Below are 22,305 nucleotides of genomic sequence, written 5' to 3'. Positions count from 1 at the left end.
AGTCCGTTGAGTTCAGTGTAGTCGCGCGGGATCGGAGCGAACGGTTTGTCGTATCGACTCTTCTCGTGTCTTTTTTTGTACGTGTTCCCTGTGTATTTTCTGCTCAGTGATATCACAACCAAAAGAAAAAGATACGAAAAACGAGAAACGCATACAGCTTGTCGAAAAGGGAAGACATTTGAATCTCCTCGACAACTCAAAGTAAAGAGGGGAGAGAGCCAATCACGATTGAAAAAATCGAAATAGATTGTTCTTCTTGTCTTGGGGTTTGTGTTTGCTCACGGCGAGAGTCCAGGTGCGTCATTATACCTGGGGAAAGGGAAAAAAAACACGAAAAAAAGGTGTGCTTGTCTCACGGTGACTAGTGCGTTGGAATTTTATCGGCTCTATCCACACTACACTGGTCGTGCACACACACGAAATACACGTGTGCGTTGGTAGTGGGTGGTGTTTTTTCGTCATCAAGAGATAAAAAGAAAGCTTTCGAAGAAACATACATCACCACGAAGAAAGTCATGGGAGCTGAACAGAAGAAATTTGCGACCACCGCCATGCGGCCGGTTTCGTCATCGCTAATGGCTGCCGTCTACTTGATCGCCTACCTGTGTTCAAGTAAGTCTCATTTCTTTTTTGTTTTGTTTTGTTTTATTGTAAGGGGTTGTATAAATTCTGGTGAGAAAAAACATTTTGATTGAGGAAATGTTTTTTTTTTTTTTTTTTTGGGGGGGGGGGGGTCCGGTATTCAAAGTTCTTTATTGATGAACCGGATGAAGTCAATGACGCTTCCGGTCTGTTGGAGAAAATTAGGTTTTTTTTACCGGTTTAGGAACGAAAAATTCAATTTTTAACATTCAATTTCATTTTTGGGAGCTCTCGGGTGTTAAGCTCCATCGAGAAATTCGAAGAAAAACTGGGGGAACCAAAAAAAAAAAAGAGTTTCAGGGCGTCTTGTGGTCGGTTCCAAATGGCTGCGGGGCACGAAAGGTGTGTACAAAGAGAACCAAACGGTAAAAAAAAAAAAAATGTGGGAACAAGGCAAAAGAAAAATTGGGTACAGACAGGTAAACCAGTTCATCCTGATTCTCTTTTTTTTTTTCGAGATTAGACAATTGTTTCTATGAAGATTTTCTTATCATCAATTTGATGTCATCAAACTAGTCGTCATCTGATTTCAGAAAAAAAGAGGAATGGGTGGGGTGAGAGCGACGTCTTGAAATTGATCGCCAATGTTCTCGCAACAAACGTGTCAGCATGCGCATTCTTTTGTACCAGATTTTTTCTTTTCTTGTGTTCTTAATCCCTTTAATGCATTCTAATTGGCTTGGGAACTTGTGTGTGCCAATTACCATTTTCTTGTGTTGGCTTGCGGTGAGTTGTTTCATCATGATTGGCCCAGACGGCCATGAAAAACCTATTAAAACAGTCAGACTCTCTCTGCTTTTCTCTCCGCTTTTTCGTGAGTTTATATGTAAAAAAAAGGGGGGAAACAATTTCTTTACATGTTTTTATGTGAAAAATGTTGTTACACTAGACGGAAATTCGTGTAGTTAAAAAAAAAATGCAGTTGGCAGTCAAATGGCTCTCTCTCTCTGCCTTTTTGATATCCAATCAGCATAATGATATCAATACGAATTATCACATTTATAGAGCAAAACAAGGGGGTGTAGCTCTCCCTTTTGATGAAGTAGACGATGCCGACCCCCGTTTATTCGCATCTTAACGTGCAAAGGGGATTTCTCTTTTGTCGAAAAAAGAGGGACATGTGTACAGCATGTTCCAGTTGTACTGGATTACATCTACTACCGGTATACTAGCGGGGGAGTGGGGAATTCTATTATTATTATTATAAAAAAAATATATAAGGTAATAGAAGAAATTTATAGATGTATGGCGCTCTGCGTGTTTCCCCTCGTATCGTTTCCATTGTGTTTTTTTATATCTAAGAGGGGGGAGGTAGTTTTCTTTCTCATGGGCTACTGCATTGATTCGTATGGAACTAAACGAAAGAGAAAAGGGCCGATTCTTGTTCATTTCTCCCCTATTTTTATTTTATTTTTATTTTTGGAGGGTCGATCCACACACACCTGGTTTTTGGGGGTCTGATATACCTGGGGTCTCTTTCACCGGGGTATTTTCTAACGACCTTGTGACCCCCCTCTCATCACAAATATCCTGCTCTACTGACAACAAGCTTAACTAATTGAATTTGAAAAGGCGAATGTATATCAGCAGACGATAAAGGGCGATCTATTCTAACGGTTCAAACTATCCGTGTTGTGTCTAAACATCAAAGTCGTGATACAGACTTCTTTTACCGGTATTTTTTAAGTAGTGGCGCCACACATCTAAACATTTTGAGAGAGAGAGAGAGAGAGACATCTTGAAATTGTTCTTTGTCGCCACTCTGCAAAGCTGTATATAGTGTCTATAAATACCGGGGCGCCTCTTCTCTTTCTGATGATGGTTGAGCTTTACATTTCTTTTTTTGCTCCCAACCACCAACGAATTTTTTTTTTTTTTTTGTTGATAAGAGAGGTGGAAGGAATGATCCCATAAAGCTTGTGAATTGGCCATCCCATCGACTGTTTAAACAAGTGAAGAAAAGAAGAAGATTGTGGTGAAGACGAGCAGGTGTTGCGTCTGTTGTCGTGGGTCTATTTTTACGGTTGAAACGGATGACGAGAGCCACCCCGTAATAAATAACAACACCTAAAAGGATCCCCCCCCCCATTTTTTTTTCGAGTTGAGTAGCTATCCCTACAAGTTTTTTTTTAAATAAAAAAAGAAAAGGGGGGAGAAAGTAAAGTGGTGGTAAGTCGACATGGAGAGAGAGAGGGCGCATTCAGACGGATGAATACTCTACTTACTCAACATTAGCATATTCAAATTAGAGTGAAACCAGTTGGACTGAACGATCAGCCACTTGGCAGCTGCAGATACAACACCAACAAAACCCTCTACTGCACCACTAAAAAAGAAGAAAGATTCTCTGACATCCTTGTAGAGTTCCTTCCTAAATAGATGGGGGGAGATGTGTGTATAAAAGAAGAGGGGAGTGTTATCCACTGTAGTTGTTGTGTACTATCCGACCTAGTTTTCTCTCTCCCTCTCTCTTGTATATGTCAATAATGGGACACATACATAACCACCTATCGCTTTTTTTCTTCTTCTTTTCTGTTTGACTAAAGTGTGAAAATAAATAAGAATGGAGGGGGCTATAATCTTCCGGCTAGTTGAGTTTCAGTCAACACGTACACACCTGGAGGCAGAGACAAACAGTTTTCTGCTCTCTATTCTTATCCAACGAGCAAAGAGAAGATTATAACTCTGTCAATATGTTTTTCTTCAGCATTTTTTTTGCCCTCCGCCTCTGCGCACATCACGTGTTCACCTTTTTTTCTGGAACGAAATAAATAATCATTATTTTTTTTTTCCCCTCCACCTTTCAACGTTGTAAGAGATCCATCAAAAACGCTCCAGGAATTTTTTTTTTTTTTTATCCGAGAAAAACAAAAGTTGGGCTTATAACTTGCAGCCGATTAGGGTCTAATCATCGTCATTTCCTTCTCAAAATTTATCTCTTTTTTCTTTTTTTTATCTCCCCTGCAGGGGCAATTCATATTGCGCTGGCACAGGTACAAGAAACCAATGCGACGATCTTTGCATTAAAAACAACAAATTATTTTTCTTTTTATTTATTCAAACTCCATAAAAACAAAGAAAATGAAAGATTTCTTTGTGTTTGTTGTTGTCCTTTATTTGGCCTCTTTTGTGTTGGCCGGTTTGTCCAGCCACCGGGAACACCAACCTGAATTCATAGATTCCATTTAAAAAAAAAAAGCGGTTGCGAGCACCGACAAAAACTCGAGTGAATGACATCATTTTCAATCGTCCAAGGGCCCAAAAGTGAAGGTAAATTTTTGGCACGATCGATAGATACCTTTCAAAAAAAAAAAAACCAGCGGGGCCAACGACTTCTATCACATCATTCAAAAAATTTCTTTTCTTTCTATTAATTCCTTTCTCAGCGTGATTTGGCGATGGCCGGCCATTAATCCTGCCTATATCACAGTCCACCTCCTTTTTTTTTCTGTCTTGAATTTTTATTTTTTTATTATAATTATTTGATATGTACGTGTGCCGTTGCATATGAAAGGACGAGGCCGCAGGAACAGCAGCCTTTTACTCATTAGCATTTTGCCTATCTCGCACGACCAGTTACCGACACCAAGAAGAGAAACACAATTCTAAAAGCTTAAAAGAGAAATGATTTTCCTTCTTTTGCCAACGCTGCTCACGTTTAGTAGTTGCTCACATATACGGCAGAAAATGAATGGAGTGGAAACAAAAGGGGGAGGAGCTTTGTCTTGTCCGCATGTTTCTTTTGTTTCGTTTTATTTATATAAATGTACGAACGCACTGTGTCTGTGTGGATCGATACATTGGAGCTATTCGGGTCGAGCCCTGCCATTGGGGGACTGCTGGCCACACGTTCTGACGAATCGGATCGATAGGCGAAAACACCAAAGCGAATGAAAGTGAACGAGATTGTTTTGCAGCTGTCCTATCGCCCTGCAAAGTCAGACGTTTTAAGAAACAAAAAATTAATGCGTCTAAATGCCAATAGGCAAAAAATCGAAACTTCTTTCACCAGTTTGCGAACGGCACCTAATCCGAGATCGATAACTGTCGGCCATATCGACGACTACAAAGTGAATGCAATAAAATGGTGAGAGGCAAACTGAAAAGATGAAGCTTCCCTCTTTTATTTCTTGTTTCCGCTTTTGATTGTTTGCCGCATCTTTTGCACGCAAGGCCAATCTCTGATCGATCCGTTTTCCATCAATTTCGTTTTGGCTGTGGCAATCCTCGACGCGCTTTTTTGTGCCACCACCATCGTCTTGTTACATCTTTTCTTTTTTTGATGGAAGGAAGAGTTTCTATTTCTTTTTCTGCTCATGTCCTTCCCGCCAACCCGTTTCCGGCTCTCAATCCAATCAAGTCGCTCCGCCCCCTCCCTACACCCGAAATCAGAGAAACATTTTTTCTTTTTCCCTCCAAGAAGAGATGATCTGAACGTGAGCGACACTCTTTTTTTTATATTTTTAAATCACATCTCTCCTTTATTCTTTCGAGAAACAAAATAAAGACCTAACTGTCGGATCTGTCAGATTTTTGTCTTTTTCCGTTGGTTTTTTTATTTTTTAACGTCTGGTCAATTCAACGCCACGTCTTTTTAACAACAAAATCGATGGGCTTTGGTTGGGGTTGGCAGAGGCCGTCATTTTTCATCTACCCACTTTAGTGGAGGGGGGACCTTTTAAAAATCGTCTTCGACCCTATCAAAAAAAAAAAGAAGATGGAACTGTGTAAGATGCGCATCTTGTTTAACGCGTGATGATGCAGAATGGGCGCAGGACAAAGCCGTTTTTTTTTTTTGTGGATCGATCCCCCGCCTCACAAAAATGTCCATCTGTTCCATTCGTGTGTGTTGGACATCTTGATAATGGCGAGAGAAGTAGTGGCGAGTTTGTTGCGCATCCTGTGGGAACAAGATTGACATTAGCAGACGATGATGGCCTCTGCGCAGATATCCATTAACCAATGACGTCATTCTCCGAAGTCGTTAACTCTTAGCCGAAAACGCAACTGTTAAGCAGTTGAATGTGAATACACAACAGACGGGCCAGAAATAACAGCAATCTAATATCGCAAATGGGAGCTAACGAGCTTCTTCTTTTTGCTCCCCTCGTTCTGTTAACCTCTACCAGGCAATCAGCATAACAATCTTTGGAAGTGAAACAAGGTCGTTGGTGTCGTGCGATGATCCATCAATTTCCGAAAGGCAAAAGAAGTTACGTGGTTTCATGAATATGGTGGTAGCCAAAAGAAAACATCTTTTCGAGAGTCATCGTCCACATTTGTTCTTTGAGCTTCGACAACTTTCTCTTTCTCCTGTCGTTCGTCACTGTCGGTCAACTGTCCCCAACAACAACGACACACACACACCAATCGTTTTTTTTCTTGTACAACTATCGAGAGTTGTTTTCTTTTTCTCCGGATTTGGATCGTCATTTTCTGTTCGGTTGATGAATCGCTTTGCTCCAAAATACGATGCCTGTCGTGCAATGCGGAGACAACATCTATCAGCTCCAAGGGGCTACACAGCTGGCCATTGCGCACGGGATTTATGTGTGGGTGTTGCGATTCGTCCAACTGTGAAACAAGAAGGTTTTCCCCCCTTTTTTTTTTCTTTTTTCTTTCGGACAAGTGAGACATGAAGGGCCGTCAGCCGTGGATTTTTTTTTTTTGTGAGCAGCTTTGCACCGTCGCCTCCCAGTCTCTCTTCCATCTTATCCACCAAACGTACGTGTAAATAAATAGGAAAAGAAATGGGATAAAAATGTAGAACAAATGCTACGAAAAAGAGAAAGGAATAAGAAGGGGCTCTGACGTCATACAATATGCTGCAAGGAACATCTCAAAGCGGGCTATAATTAATAACATAGCCAAAACGTGTAGTTCGGGAGTGAAAGCCGCCAGCCCGATATCAATTTCATTTGAATATTTTGAAAAATAATATTATTTAAAAATATCTTCTTTATTCAAATCTCGATGTATCTCCCTCCCCCCTTTTTTTATTGATCGTGATGGAGAAATAATGACAGGGTGTAGTGGTTGGGAAGGGAAAACGTAAGGGGGTTGTGGGCAGGGTGAAAGGAATCTGATTGGAAAAGTGGTTTCCAGCGGTGACGGACGCGGTAAAAGTCCAAGTGGGTTAGAAATCAATCTCTGCCGACTCAAAGGGGTCATTCATGTCCGGTTGTTCTTTTTTTTTTTCCATGTTGTTGTTGTTGTTGTCAACGAAGCACGTATACAATAAATGTCGAAAATCGGCGCGTGGCATCAGCGGATTATGCCGGAAGAAGAAGAAAAAAAAAATCCTATGGCATCCGCATTTGATGGAGGGGGGGGGCGCCCTATAGAAAAATCATTCTCTCTAAAAATACCGGATTCACGGCGAGTGAAGTTTCCCTGCTGCCCATCCAACAACGTATGCATCCGATGATATTTGTGTGTATGGGGGCACACACACAGTTGCTAGTGTAGCCACCACCATCTTTTATATATTTTAGTTGCCTTCGTCATCGCAATGCCACGCACAATGTGAACGGATCAATACTCGACGGGGAGTGCCGTGTGTATATATGCCCTTACTCCCACAACTACTTTCTTTTTTTTCCTTTCATATACCCGTGGTTGGACGAATTCCGCCGTCGCTAGATCCGATGCGGATGGAGTCACACCCTTTTTTTTTTGCTTCTCGGTGGGATAGCAGCCTGGGAAAATGGTGGGGATAATCGGAGAAGGAGTTTGATTTTTTTAATTTATTTTTAAGTTTTGGAAGCATTAAATAGGAATTATTTTCGTTTTAAATGAAATTCTTTTTATTTTTCACCCGTCACGTTCGAATTTTTGACGGAAAAAAAAATTGTTTTTGTTTTGTTTTTTAAATTGGAAAAAAGAAAATGAAGTTCTCGACATTCTTGAACCAATTTCCCTTTGTGTGTTGAAATAGTTTTTTTCTACAACAACAACAACAACAACAGCAACGATGATGAGGATCACGGGGGCCATGAGAGTTGCGGCGCTCTCTATTTTTGGGTTAACGCTTTTCTTACGTTCATTTCGTTTGTCTTCTTCCTCCGCTTTTCCCACATTCTTTTTCTGAGTTGTTTGAAACGGGCTCAACCTGAACCACCTCCATGTCGCTTGGGAAAAAACCAGAAAACAAAAAGAAATGGAAAGAAAACACAAACCCGAAAAAGCCCAAAACAATTTCTCTTTTTTTTTTTCAAGCGAATTGAAACTTATTATCGCATGCAATATGCACAGAAAAACACGTGTATAGTTTATCTTGATGAACTGTGTAAGAATTCTAGGGCCATGTCAAGTTGTGTGCGCACATCTCTTTTGTGGTACGCAATCAGCAAGAGGCATGTAGTCGCATGACTCACCACAGCACGCCACTCGGCTCTTTTTCAATCTTTGCAGCACCACATTTTCCAATGTGCAAAAGAAAATCAAAAAAAAAAAATAAAAATAAGTGTGTTGACAAGGGGAGGAGTTTTTGACAGATGAGTCTCCTTTATTTGCGACTAAAATACGTTTAAAAGAAGAGAAAACGTGTGTCTTTGTTTGTAAATGACTCGCCAAAATAGAGGGTTGAAAAATAAAAGATACGGCACGAAGAAGTGGCGCCGATGACGTCGTCTTCGTGAACACAATCCTCATCCCTCCCTCAAAAAATGGTTCATCGATTATCACGTCTGAATACCCCTCTCCTTCTTTCGTCTGTCGCTTTCGGTCTGTTACACACACACGTAGATATTGAATAGAGAATCAAGAAAAATGGGTTAAAAAGAAAAGGGAAAGCCGATTTCAATCTAAATGATAATGGACGAATTATGAATAGAGATGATCCTCTTTTCATCCGTTTGAGGCCGTGTCAGTTGCAATGGAAAAAGATGAAGTGGTCGGAGCAACTCAATATTTGATTATGTGTGAACAAAATAAAAAATAAAAGGAAATAAATAAAAGAAAATGGTCGTCAACGTCATGACATCCGTTTGATTTTTCTATTTTTATCGTTCAATAAATGAATGGGAAAAGGATGTAGCCAATTGTCGGAATCGGTTGTAGGAATAGTAGTAGTACACGAATGAAATGAATGGAAATAAAATTGAAAGGTTGAAAAATGAATTGTCGGAAAATATAAATCAATTGACAGAAATTTCATTTTTATTAATGAAATGTTTTTTTGTTTTTTTTGTTTTTTTTCCGTTGTTATTGCAGTGGCTGGAGCTCAAGAGGCGCGTTTAGTGATTCTACCCGACGGCGGTAATTTGATCCGACCCGTTGGCGCCAATATCGTCCTCACCTGTAAAGGCGAAGTGCCCGATCCCGAACTGATTAGCAACTTGCGTTGGCTCGGACCCGATGGCCGCGACCTTCCCAATGGAGACAGGTAACACAAAACATTTATTATTATTTTTACTAAATCAATGAGATAACAGACCGCCAAAAAAATTTTCATTGTTTTTTTTTTTGTTTATTTTTGAGGGATTTAAATGGGTTGAGAAGGGTGGGTAGGTCGTTACTGTAGCTGTTGACAGTTAATGGTTTTCTGCTGCCTTTGAGTTGTTTGAGAAACAAAAGAAACACAATGGCCCCAAATGTGCACACTTTGCCCCTACAACTGTTTCTTAATTTTGTCGGGGTTGTGCATCTAGGGCATTGGAAGTTAATGAGGTTAACCGCAGGAGGTTTTATTTTACATTTACATATTTTTTAAGCGTATGATTAAATATATGCTGTGTGTGTGTACATTAATTCTACGAACTCAAACGGTTTAAACGCCTTTCACTGCTGGATGCCCTGATCAAGGGATTCTCGTTAAATCAGTTCATTGTAACATTATTTCCCCTCCCCCCCTTTTTTTTTCTTTCGAATCAAATTGAAACAACGTGATTGTTTCTTGCAGCGGTGAAGCTGATAATTCCAGGTAAAGAGAACACGTTTTTCATTTGTATTTAGGTCGTGACTTTTGAATGGCTCTCCTTTTGCTAGTTTATGTGCCCGTGTCCGTCCATTTCGCTCCTTATTTTGATTTGAAATGATTTTTCTTTTTCTGATTGGTTAAGCTTTCGACTAGCTGCTGATTATTGAAAGGCGATTTGATGTTGTTTGAAACGGTTGCCGAAAGCCATCAATGTTACTACCCTGGCCTTATCGATATATCGGACAGTTTGATGCTGTGCAACGTGTAGATTTTTTTAACAGACGGATGACGTCATTGGCCTGTTTTTCGATTGTTTGTTGGCCTTTTAAACTTATGATTTGAATGGAATTGCGCGTTCGACCTTTCGCCTCTTTGATTGCGCCACCTGAAAAGCATGTTAGTGTGTCCGTACCGTCTGTGCCGCTGTTATATTTATCAATCACAGGCTCACCATGATTGATCGTGTTTTTGTTTCATATTTGATATTTCACCAGCATATGTGTCTCCCCTTCTTTTTTTCTTTTTTCTTCGCCTGACATCATTTGGCTGTTGCAACGCGTGTGCACGCCAGCTGAATTTCTTGTTATACCCCGTTTGATGCAAACGTTGTTTTCCTGTGTTACGCCGTAACGTAGTTAGCCCTTTTGAGGGACACACATGAGCCAAGAAATCAGCCCTCAATAACGGCGTGTCCGTTGGTTTGTTTATAGGATTTCGTCTGAGGAGCTGGTCAGCGATGTCGGTCGCATCCTGTTCATCAAAGGACTTCAAGAAGCCGATAGCGGCAAATATACCTGCTCTGCTGTCTACACGAGCAGCCAACGTCTAGAGGCTCACGTCAACCTCACTACTATCGGTACATATCATTAAAAATAAATTGTTTCCCCTTTTATTTTTTTCGTTTGATGATTGATTCTGTTTTTTTAAATAAATAATTTGATTAATCAGTCGGTATCACATGGGAGGATGCGCCAACAGAACAGTCGGCCATCTTTGGACAACCTTACAAGGTCCGTTGCGTCGTCCGAGCCAACCCACCGGCAACGATCGACTGGCAAAAGAACGGAGTTGGATTCACCACTAGTACGTTTTTGTTTTTATTTTTTTAAATAGTTTATTTCAATTTAAAAATCCTTTGTTACACATCAATTTTCACTCAACATTTGATGTGGGGGGGATTATCGGTTCATTATTGCCTTGTTTTCAGATCTTTTTTTTTTTTTTCTCGCTGTGTCGTCGTCTACTCATCAGGATTGTTTCTGGAACCGTTCCAGGCCAATGTTCATTGAATGTCTTTGTCGGCGGGCTTTAAATGGAAAGAATTGCTTCATGGGGACATTCTGCTTTGCTCGTATGCATGGAATAGCTTATAGACAGCCGAGGGGGGGGGGAGTATATAGATCGTCGACAGCAGAAATTCCCTGTTCTCACTCGGTCCCAAATGGACCGAAAACATTCCTCTTCCTCCACGTCGTTTTCTTCTTGGTCTCCATTTTTTTGTGTGTGTGTGCCGTGTCCTTCTGTTTTTGCTGGCCGACTGAAAGCATCTGCTTCGTTTCTCATTTAAATATCAAAAGGAAGCGTCGGATCGCCAGTTCGAGCCTATCCTTTGAACAAGGAGGGGACGCTCGACCACGCCCTTAACAAGTTGAAGAAAAAGAATTTTTTTTGTTGCTTTAAACTGAAAAAAAAAGGAAAGTTTGAAAGAAAAAAAATATAAAATTCTGAGAAACTGCAGAGATGGAGACAAGTTGACAGTGCCAAACCGGCTGTCGTGAATCAATTGAATTCTTTCTTTTTTTCTCCCCTACCCCGTTCGTCTTTAAGTTGGCCTTATATTGCACGCGCATGGCCAGCATCTTTTCGTGAAGAAGGGGCGATTTTTTTTTGGTTCCTTTTCGGTGTGTAATGCACTGCCAAGAAAGCGTGTCGTTTGCATAATTCAACTACAAACTGTTAAGGATGTCTGCCTTTTTCCCGCTCATTGGGTCGATAGCTTCCATTCTTACCCCCTCAAAGGAGTTGTTTCTTTTCTTAAAACTGTCTCGTGTAAACGCACTTTAATTTCTCGCTTAATCAATTGTTTCTTGAGCGTTGGTTGCAGCCGCCGCCGCCATTTGTTCTATTTTCGATTGCCGTCATCAAATGTCTTCTTTTCCCAAATTTATTTTTAAACACACGTTTTCCTTTTCTGTTTTGGATCTTCTAAAAACAGACAACCATTACGTGATCGAGAACGACGGAGTGCTGATCCGTGAAGTGAGTCTAGAAGATGACACGTACTTCACGTGCCGCGCCCGAGTACAGACAACCGGCCAGCTGGAAGACAGACGGATCCGAGTCGAAGTGTTTATCCCGCCCGAGTTCATTCGCGAGCCGGTCAACACGTCAATCGTCGAAGGTGAAGGCGGATTCATGGAGTGTCAGGCGTCAGGCAAACCCGATCCGGTTTACACTTGGCTCGATCGCAACAATCAAAACCTCAATCTCAATCGCGAAAGGTAAAAACATTTCCTTTTTTATTTTTATTTTGTTCGTTTATTTGGGTTTGAAAGTCGATGGGTGCGGCTCAACATTCGTGAATGGCTCGACTGGCGTTTTCCACGTACGTCTTATTTATTTATTTAAAAAAAAAGAGTTTGACGGCATAAAACTTGAATAATGCACTTAAATTTCAAGTTTATATCGTTTGTGTCCGAGAGATGACGTTGGCAAAATGAAAAATGTTTTTTTTTTTTTGGTTTTTTTAATCATCCCGAGTATTCGATTTCCAATTGAAAAATGAGACGCTTGGCAATGGCGGCAATTTTGAATGGTCGATAAATCGGGGTCGTAACTTTTGACAACTTTCTTGCAAACGATTGCTTGTACTATAGATTTATGTTACGTAAACGGAACTCACGCTTCCGTTTTACATACGCGCACGTTCGTTGACAGAAGAGCTTGTGAAGGACCTTTTTTTTTAAATTTACCGTCGTTCAACGTTTTCTGTTGCTGGGTGGTAACGGTCCAAAAATGGAGGGGGGGATCCGACTCATAATTTTTTATTTGATATTTTTTTTGAGGGATTTTCTCTTTTCCATTTCTGGTTATTACATTCCATGTTGTGTAGTTGTCGTGGTTTTGTTGGCGCAATTCCAGTGCCGCGGGCAACGAGTTGATGACTGCGTTCGGCCAGAGAATCCGCCAAGAGTCGACCAGTTTTCTATTTCTCAATCGACTGGCGTGTAAAAGAGGGCGCTCGCGCAACCTTTTCGAACAATAGCAGGGAAAAAATCATCAATAATGATGACGAACGAGATTGCGAGAAAAACAGGCAACGGAACAACAAACGTGGAAGTGGAATAATGACGGAGGAAGTGTGCCGTGTTGTGCTCTATTCACGAATATTGTACGCTGTTGTATTCGATGCGATGACAATGACGATGATGGACCGACACACACACGTGTCTAGTAACCGGAAACTTTACCTTTATTGGCTTATCTCGGGTGCACACTCTCGTTGAAAAAATCAGTGGCCAGAGGGTGCGGCTTGAGCTGTGAAAACTTGAAAGTAAAAAGTTTTGTTAGAGGGACGATCCCGACATGGTGGCAAACAAAATATCCCTCGTCTGTGTTTAAAGTAACGGCGGAAAAAATAAAAATAGAAAACACTTGATGAAATGGAAGAAGAAGAGAAGAGAAAAGGAAACCTTTTCGATGAAAATGGAATCCTTAGAAAGAAAGAAAATGTTTTTATTGTCGAAAAGAAAAGTTATTTACGTTGTGTTATTGGAGCCTTGAGAAAAGTCGAGCTGCTGTTTGTTGTTGAGTAAGGGGAAACGAAAGTAATCAGTAATTTATTGTTCTAAGGTTTTCCTTAAAAAATCGAAATGAAGGTCGCCTGTTGTTTGTTTTCCTCCTGGAAGGATTTCAATTTTGATTGGTTTCCCCCTTTTTATTTCCTTAAAATTTTAGATTCATCGTTGATGAACAAACGGGCCGTTTGACGATCATCGATGCCAAGAGGACGGACGAAGGCGAGATCAAATGTTTGGTAGAAAATCGAGCCGGCAAGATTGAAAAAACCGCATTTTTGAAAGTAAGCCTCCCCTTTTTTTATTATGATTTGTTTGTTTAAATCGAACTCGTTTTTGAATCTTGATTTTTATACGGCACATTCAATCAACAAAAATATTCTTGACATTAACTAAGTTTATCTCTTATTTTTTTTTTTCTTGTTTTCTCTGGGGGGGATGATGTTTGTGTGTGTGATATCATCAGGTGATTATGAAGCCGGTGGTTGTCGAATACCTGAACGCATCGGGGATTATGGGGCGCGAAGTGAGTCTTACGTGCAAAGCTTCAGGCGATCCACTGCCGGAGGTGACTTTCTTAAAGGAAGGCACGTTGATCCCGTACACGATCGGCGTCCAGAATTCGGACGATCGCATCATCGTCGACACGAGCCGCGAGGGTGAATACGCTCAAGCTCGGCTCGTCATCCGAGACCTGATGCGCTCCGATGACGGCCTCTACGCTTGTATCGCCAAAAATAACGGTACGTTCCGTCCTCTTCTTCGCTCTATTCCCCGACCGCCCATTTTTTTTGGGGGTTTTAACTTTAAATAGAGCGCGGTCGCTAGGCGAACTCATTTCCCCCCGAGGGCTCATTATTTATTTTACATTTTTTAAACCGCACGGTTGGAAAAATATTAGGTGGAAATTACACGAAAAATGGGCACATAACGGTCGAATTCCCGCCATCGTTCGCCCTGACGCCGATGCGCGAGGCTTGGTCATGGGACAATCACTTGGTCAATTTGACTTGCCGCGCTGAATCGATCCCCAATGCCACGATCAGCTGGTTCCTGAACGGCCGCAACCTCGAAAACGACTACAATATCCTCACGAACGCGTTCAATGGCGAAAGTACCATCACGGTATTGTATTTTGATCTAATAATAATAATAAAAAAAGTGACAACAAAATCTCTTGTTGTTGTCTTCAAATGGGTGTGTGTGTGTGTAACGCATTCTTTTGATCTATGGGACGTATCAGGTGACGCCAATCGATCTCAGCTATTACGGAACCTACCGCTGTCTGGCCATGAACATTCACGGCAAAGACGAACACGCTATTGAATTGCGTGAAGCTCGCGCTCCCGGTCCCCTTCTCCAAACCAAATTCGAGACTATTACCGGTATGTGTGTGATTTGATTTTCTCTTTTATATTTTATTTTATTTCACCAGAGACTCTAGAGAAAATTCAATTTTTATTGATTTGATTTGATTGCTTCAAAATTGATAGCTACGACCATCACGTTCAATTTTATCGGGCCGATGGATAACGGTGGATTGCCGATCGAGGCGTTTGCTGTCCAATACAAATTAGCCGGCCAAGTTTGGGAGGAAAAGCCATTGCAACGCGTCTGGCCTGTCGGTGGGCACAACCAATACGATTTGCATGATTCCATTTCGCACGCCAGCACCGGTTTGTTATCCCCCTTTTTATTTCATTTTCATTTTTCTTTTCCATATTTCACCTGCCTTTTCAATTTTTTGTTTCCCCCACTCATTCCTGAATTCATTATTAGTCCCAGTTGAGCCCGCTCAGCAGTGTGTGCAATCTCGTATCGATTTCTTCTGTTGTTTTTTTTGGAAAATATTGACTCCTCCTTTCTCACTCGTATCTCGGCAGCTAGCTGCAGCTTGTTTTTCCCCGTCCGTTATTGATCTGACGAGCTCTCTCGTACTCTCCCAACGACAGAGGAACGACGTTATTGATCCAGCAGCTCTCGGGGATAAAAAAGGGCACAGACTTGAAGGCCTTTTTTCTTTTTTTTGCATGCTCTTCGCTTTCGTCCTTCCTTTAAAAAAACTTGTCTCCTGCTTCCTATCTATGTCTATATATCTGTCGACTTCGCCCCACAGATAGAGAGAAGAAAAAAAAATGCATGGCTAATCATACGTAAATGCCGGAATCGAGGAATGATGATGATGGCTCTTCTTTTTTTTTTTTTAAACATTTCCTTCCCTCAGCCGCGTTCGCCTATTGAAATGGATGGTCTAATGGATTTCGCATCTCTCTCTGTGTGTGTGTGTGTCAAATGATATTATAGATATTCCTTACATCTTGGAGAATTTGGAGCCGCAGACGATTTACTCGTTCCGGTTTGCGGCCAAAAATCAGGTGGGCTACGGCGAGTGGTCGCGTGAGGAGACGCACACGATGCCAAAACGAGCCGCTCCCGAAGAGCCGTACATCATCGCCAAGACGGAGAACAAGGTCGTCTCCACTCCTTATCCCGATCGTTACGAGCTGCTCTGGTCTGCTCCGCCAAACAATGGAGAACCCATTGATTATTTCGAAGTCGCTTATTATCCCGTAAGGATTTTTCTTTCGTTCTCTTGATGCAAAATGCGTTCACATTCGTTTCAATCATCGACATCGTTTTTTGTTTTAACCCTTAAAAGGTGCGCAATACATCCGCTGGATTGATCGAAGCCGGCCAATTAGTTCGCACTCAGGTACCTTACCCGGCCAACGTTCGTTTCGAAATGAAGAATCTCAAGGCGGACACGATTTACCGCATCGAACTGAGGGCTCACAACGTCATCGGATTCAGCGCTCCCGCCGAGATCCTCCTGCGCACAGCCAAAGGTCAGTTTTTACATTTTAAACAATTATTTCTATTCTCCGTCTTTCCTTATTTCGTATTTTTTTTTAAATTAAGTTGTAAAGAAATTTTTTAGAAAATCGTAATTTTTTTATTATTATTATTTTTTTTTTTAACCGAGTCAGTATAAAGAAGAGGGGCCCATTTGTTATTTGCCGTTTTATTTCAAAAGAAGTTTTTTCATAATTCTCCCCGTCGTCTTGTTTGTTTCGTTTTTTTTTGAAATTGGCGCTTTGAACACTTGTTTTTATTTTGTTGTTGGATTTTTTTTTTTCCCCTATTTTTGTTTTTTTTCGTTGTCCTTTTCTTTGTTTTGCGGCGGCGGACTACACCCTACACACATACACATTCCACTGTACGCGTGGTATATATTTTTGGAACAATTATAGATCCTTCTCGCTCGTCGGGCGGCGTTGCGGAAGGTTCCAGCCAGTGGTCCACAACTACTTCCGGCTCACACCCTAATTATTCTACTCCTCCTACTCCGCATTACACCACTGCTATCTGCTCCTCCTTGTTCCTCGTCCTCTCGTTTTTCTTCTAGAAACAAGAAAAAGAGCGAAACAAACAAAAAAAATAATCAGAATTATTTTTTTGTTCTTCTTCTTCTTCTTCTTGTTTCTTCTGCTAACTGTTGCATCGTCGTCGTTTGCTTTGATTCCAATTGACCATATAGATCAAATTTGAGGGAAGAAAATCCTATAATTTTTTTTTTAAATTTCGTTTTCAAGCTGTGCAAATTAGAGCATTTACACGCAAAAACAGAATTTTAAACACAGACACAAACACATAAAAAAAAAGATTTGCTTCTCTGTCTCCCTCGCTCGCTGCTCTTCAGTGCTGTTTCTTCCTTTCTACTGCTGCTACCACTACCACTACAGCTTTAAAAAAACAAAAGAACTACTACATCACGGCTTCTTCTGAACGAATGTTTCGATTAAAAGAACAAAAAAAAAAGACAAAAATAGTAACTCAATAATTAATAAATAATAACTTCCCCATTTTTTTAAAAAAGCAAACAATTCCGAATTTAAAAGCAAAAAAAAAATTAAAAAATTATTTTAATTTTTTTTTTTTTAATTTGAAAAAAAAATTCTCTTAACCATTCCAATGTGTTGTCGTGTCTTCATATCTTTATATATACTATATACACACAATATAGGATGTATGTATGTATAGAGACCTTCTTTTTGAGTTGAGTGTGTCATTGATGATCAAACGTGCAGTAGTTAATGAATCCCTCCCCCAGCGAACAAAAAAAAAAAAAAAAAAAAGAGCCAATGTCTGTACACAATAAGAATTAGAAAGAAAAAAAAAAGGCATTTTTGTGTGTTAAGAAAATATTAATGCTGGCGGCTGAATATCTTTAAAAATAGAAGGGAGTTTTTTTTTTTTTTTTCTTTTCCAATCATTTCAATATAAAGTGTCGTCTCTATTTGAAAGAAGAAGAAGAAAAAAATGTGCATGTTATGGCCTCTTTTCTTTGATTTGATCTAACATGGCTTCTTGATCCTCTTTGATCTTTAACCCTCTTTTACTTTGTTTTCCTTTAATCCCCCTACACTTTTTTTTTTTGCTTTCCTGAAAGAAAGACAAAAAATCTCCTTGATCCCGAAATTCTTTACGCCGAACCTTTGAATTGTTCTCCTTATGTGCTGCACACAGACACAAAACACACACATACTTATCGGATTTAAATTTATTTTTTTTTTTTTTTTCAAACAATTGGTTCACTTCCCAAGAAATTTTGAGATGCCTATTTAGTGATCTCTCGTTTAAAAAGGAAAAAAAAAAATTTTAAGCTTTTCTTTTTTTTTTTTTTCCTTTATTGTTCCATGGCCCTTCTGCTCGATATATAAAAACTAAAAAAAGAAATAACTAAGAGATGACTGTTTTTTTTTTTTTGGCTGTCGTGTTCATTTTCCTCCTGTCCCCTTTCCCTCCAACAACTCTATCAACTTTTATTTCCGGAACAATTACATTAATCCCGACACATTTCCCTCCTATCTCTCGTGAGTTTTTGTCTCAAATGAAAGAACAAAAAAAAAACAAAAAAAGGGAAAAACCTTTTGAATTTTTTTTCTTTTTCTTTTGTACATTTCCCTTTTGAGACGATCGAAAAATGATCGAGAGATTAAAAAACAGGAAATATTTAAAAATAAAACTCCCAACAAAAAAAGAAAAATAAATAAATGAAAGTTTAAACAATAAAAAAGACGAAAGTTTCCAGAATACACGGTTTGTTTATTCGCCCCAGAAACACACACAAAAAAACAAATTTAAATAAAAAGTTATGATAAAGCAGAAGTGAACCAATCAGATTTCAACATGTCTTTTCGTTTTTTTGGCAATTTGTTTGACTTGACCGGTCATGTAAAATAATATTCGAAAGGCAAATAGTATAGTAGTAATATCTTTCCCTTTCACTCTCCGCCCAGTAATTTCCTTCCGTTCAAACTGGCTTTGATTTTTTTTTTCTTTTTGTCTGTCGTTTGTCCTATCTCCGTTGTGTATTGTCCTTAAAAAAAAATAATAATAACAAAAAAATCCTTTCTGATGGGCTTTAGGAGAGGGTGGGTGTAGAGCGCTACCGTCATAATATTTTGCATATTCCAGTTAGAATTTTTCCAATGATTTAGAAGAAAAAAAAAATGAACAAGACAGAAACGAATGTGAAAAGAGAAGAGACAGATAGAGTGTTTATATGTTTCAATTGTGTCGTTTGCTTTTCTTATTTTAACGATCGCAGATAATATTGTAACCATAGAGAGAAGCAAGAGGTAACAGTGTAGCGTAATCAGTAGAGAAACGAAAAGAAACAAACAAAAAGCCAACCAAACAACAAATAACCTCTGACACACGAATTTGTCTGTCGCGTTATGGGGTGTGGTGCGTTGGCCTCTCTCTCCCATACACATACAGACGCTGCCGCTGTTGAATTAGGAACGACCACCACCGCCTTGCCCCGAGAAACTGCGTCGCCGTCCCAGCCGCAGTCGAAGACGATCCCTTACGTCATCATCGGCGTCATAGTCGCAATCCTCGTCTTTATCGCATTGATCATCGACGTCTCCTGCTATTTTGTCAACAAAAAAGGTAAAACATTTGTTTTTTTTTTTGGTTTTTTTTTCTATTCTAAAAGAGTAAACGAACTCGACGTCGTGACGTCATTTTTCTACATTGTGTCGACGCATTGTCGGCTGTTGCTTTCCTTGAACGAGCTGCATGTCATTACGCGACTAGACATCATCAATTTTTGTCTCGGCAGTTCGCTCGCCTTCTCCTCTAAATTTTTTTATGATGCACGCTATAATAAAAAAAAGGGGGGGGGAGAACTGCGGCGTCGTTCCGCGTTCGGGAGTTTTGTCGTCTCGCAATAAAGAAACAAACAGAGTTTGTCGGTTCTTATTTTTAAGTTTTTACTTTTTGAAATGCCTCCATCATTCATGAAATGAAAGCAATTCGCTAGCACTCGGCAATTACATGCTTTTCGGGAAAGTGGTCGGGAATTTTTGTACTCACGAGACCAGTTAAATAAGAAAATGGGCAGCAGTTGGTACCGCCCTGCGGCAGCTGTTGTTTTTTATTCAACAGACGCCATCTAGCGCCCGTGATTAGATCTATTTTTGAATACAAAAGAATCTGACAGATGCACTTAAAATAAAATAAGTTAACTATAACGATAGATGATTTTATTATAATGAAACTGTTTACATTTTGTTTTCAGGTTTGATATACATAATTTGCAATCGATCGGGACGGAACAAAGGTAGTGGTCGCAAAGGCAGCAACAAAAACTCTGCGCTCATGGACAAAGATGAACACAAGTGAGTGACCCTTGTTACTTGATCTACAATTATTGGCCTGTCTGTGGTAGCTTTGTCTTAACAATCTTAGTCACAATTTAAAAGAACCAAAATGAATGTGGGTGGTAACCTGGACCTGTTCGTTGTTTATAGTTCGTATTGTCTTCTGTAGCCGTTCAATTTCGCCCTTTTTAATCCATCGTTTGTATCCTTGCTTTTTTTTTTTTAAACGTCTTCTATGTCTTGTTCGTCTTTTGTTTCTGCGAAATATGTCCGTGTCTCAGTGACGAGAAAACGCCTCTGAGAGAAGTGACGGTCGAGTTTCAGGATGCCTCCCGCGATCCACCGAAAGAGGTTCAACAGCAAAAACAACAGACGGCCCAAGTCGATCAACCTAGTCCCACTTTGATCAAGTATATTTCTTCTTTTCATTGACCCCATTGTAGGCATGCCTTTTTTTTTTTTTAGTTGTTATTGTTGTTGGTTATGGATAGCTGATGGTGTTGGTTCGTTACTTTTCTTGGAGGAAAAAAACTGTTTATGTTTCGCCTCAGCCTTCTTCATTACCTCTTTCTACTCTTTTCCTGTAGTTGTTTATACGGCTGATGTTTATCCGGTTTGATTTATTAGCCAAGTTGGTTATTATTTCTTTTTTTTTATTTATTTATTTATTTACAATTTTTTTTTCCGCCTTTCTGCACGCTTGGTCTTATCGTTTTCTATTTCCGGTAGAGCTCTGCGTTTTGCTGGTGGTAAACTGCACAAAAATCCAGTAACTGCTCGCTGGCCGACTAACAATCCTCATAACACCGGTTTGTTGGCAACAGACGATCGGTCAATTGGAAGAGGACCAACTAGTCGAGAGCCCCACCAGCCATTAAACAGACGATTCGAGCCTCTTCATTCCGACATTTAAAGCTGGAAATCATTTCTTCTACTTTTCTTCTTCTTTCATCTTTTTGATCATCTTCGCGTCTTTCTCAACACCATTACGTATAACACTCGCAGACAAATGGAAAATGCTTTTGGTTTTATTTTTTTTTATTTTTTTTTTTTTGCCTGGCTATCAATTTCAAGAGACTTCTCGCAATAATCAATACTAATTGACGTTCTATTGTGCATCCGATTTTTACGAAGGCATTTTTGTTTTAATTCTTGTTCATTGAAACTAATGGATTGAAATGATTGGACGTTAGTGACGACCAGAAGGAGTTGATCAAGGGCGATGTGGCAGACATCAACAACGGTCTCAAGAAGAGCGCGTCCAAGTCCAGCGTGGCCAAAGACTCTCCAGTTTAGCTTAAGTTAAACATCCGCCCGTAGTTGTACGTTTTTTCATTGTATTATTTTTAATTTTTTGCTTAAAACAAGAAATCATTCGACATACCAATCAGCTCTCTGTCTGCCACAGTGAAGAAAACAACCAAAATTAAAAGATTATTATAATTTTTTTTAAATCTTTGCTAACAATTTCACTCTTTCTCTTCTATGTACGTCACGTTTCGGTTGATTTGCATTCCCCATCTTTTATGATATCATAAGTGCAGTATATTATTATTATGTCCTTGCCATTGAATGATGTCTTTTTGCTCTCTCGCAGTAATTATCCCTTCAACCCACTGCGTCGCTCTGCTAACGGTGCATTTGATACATGTGTGCTCTCTCTCGATTTTTAAACCGTCTCTACGTTGATTTATCTGGACCAAGACAATAGTAGAATTTCCCTTTTGTAAACGTACGAAAAATAAGAAAACATTCAATATTTCTCACAGTTTAATGATTTGCTCGTCAATTCGTGTAGCTCTCTTTTCTTTGTTGGAACAAAAGTTTCAGTTATCGTAGTAAATAGGATTTATTTTTTAATATCTCCTTTATACCTTTACAAAGAGAAGTCACGCCCCCCCCCCCATGATTTCGTTTAATCCAGAATTTTTATGAAAAAAACAAACAAACAAACAACCAACCAAAACAGTTACGCTGTATGCTCTCTTCACTCGCTCCCTCTTCTCTGTTTTGTTTTGTTTGGCTGCTATGAATCGTCGTACATTTCGTGTGTGTGTCTCATTGGAAAATCAAGCGCGTATCAAATATTCAATACAGAGAGAATTGAAAACTATTTAATCTGCCTCTTTACAATGTACTACTAGCCCTGCCCTCCGTTTCGACGATCAATGTTCTTACGGCAATTATTCAGGAAAATGCACCAGTAGGCGGCTAGGCTGGAACGGTCCCGAGCTACCACGCAACTTCAACAGACATAACAGAGAGTGATGGCCAT

At 39.8% G+C, this 22,305-nt stretch overlaps 1 protein-coding gene across 9 annotated transcripts; it reads left to right on the top strand.

Moving 5' to 3' along the window:
- Positions 1-19: 19 nt before the first annotated feature.
- LOC116916346 (fasciclin-2) lies at positions 20-22,143 on the top strand. Of its 9 annotated transcripts, none has more exons than XM_045169494.1 (17): positions 20-612; positions 8,857-9,028; positions 9,545-9,565; positions 10,273-10,418; positions 10,511-10,645; positions 11,778-12,063; positions 13,520-13,643; positions 13,826-14,102; positions 14,261-14,484; positions 14,603-14,744; positions 14,853-14,984; positions 15,664-15,929; positions 16,019-16,205; positions 19,144-19,317; positions 19,949-20,048; positions 20,312-20,440; positions 20,760-22,143. In XM_045169494.1, exons 1-17 carry the CDS (start codon positions 516-518, stop codon positions 20,941-20,943), a joined length of 2,796 nt encoding a protein of 931 aa, XP_045025429.1. In that variant the 5' UTR covers positions 20-515; the 3' UTR covers positions 20,944-22,143. The 9 variants fall into 9 exon arrangements, with proteins under 9 accessions (XP_045025429.1, XP_032777462.2, XP_045025431.1 ...); XM_032921571.2 differs by having other exon boundaries at positions 21-612; positions 14,853-15,035; XM_045169495.1 differs by having other exon boundaries at positions 22-612; positions 14,853-15,035; positions 21,224-22,143.
- The last annotated feature ends 162 nt before the right edge of the window (positions 22,144-22,305 follow it).

This window comes from Daphnia magna, linkage group LG2, assembly GCF_020631705.1.
Source record: "Daphnia magna isolate NIES linkage group LG2, ASM2063170v1.1, whole genome shotgun sequence".
In the NCBI taxonomy this organism is placed as follows: Eukaryota; Metazoa; Arthropoda; class Branchiopoda; order Diplostraca; family Daphniidae; genus Daphnia; species Daphnia magna.
The sequence above is the reverse complement of the archived record's forward strand: the minus strand, read 5'-3'. Positions and strand labels throughout refer to the sequence as shown.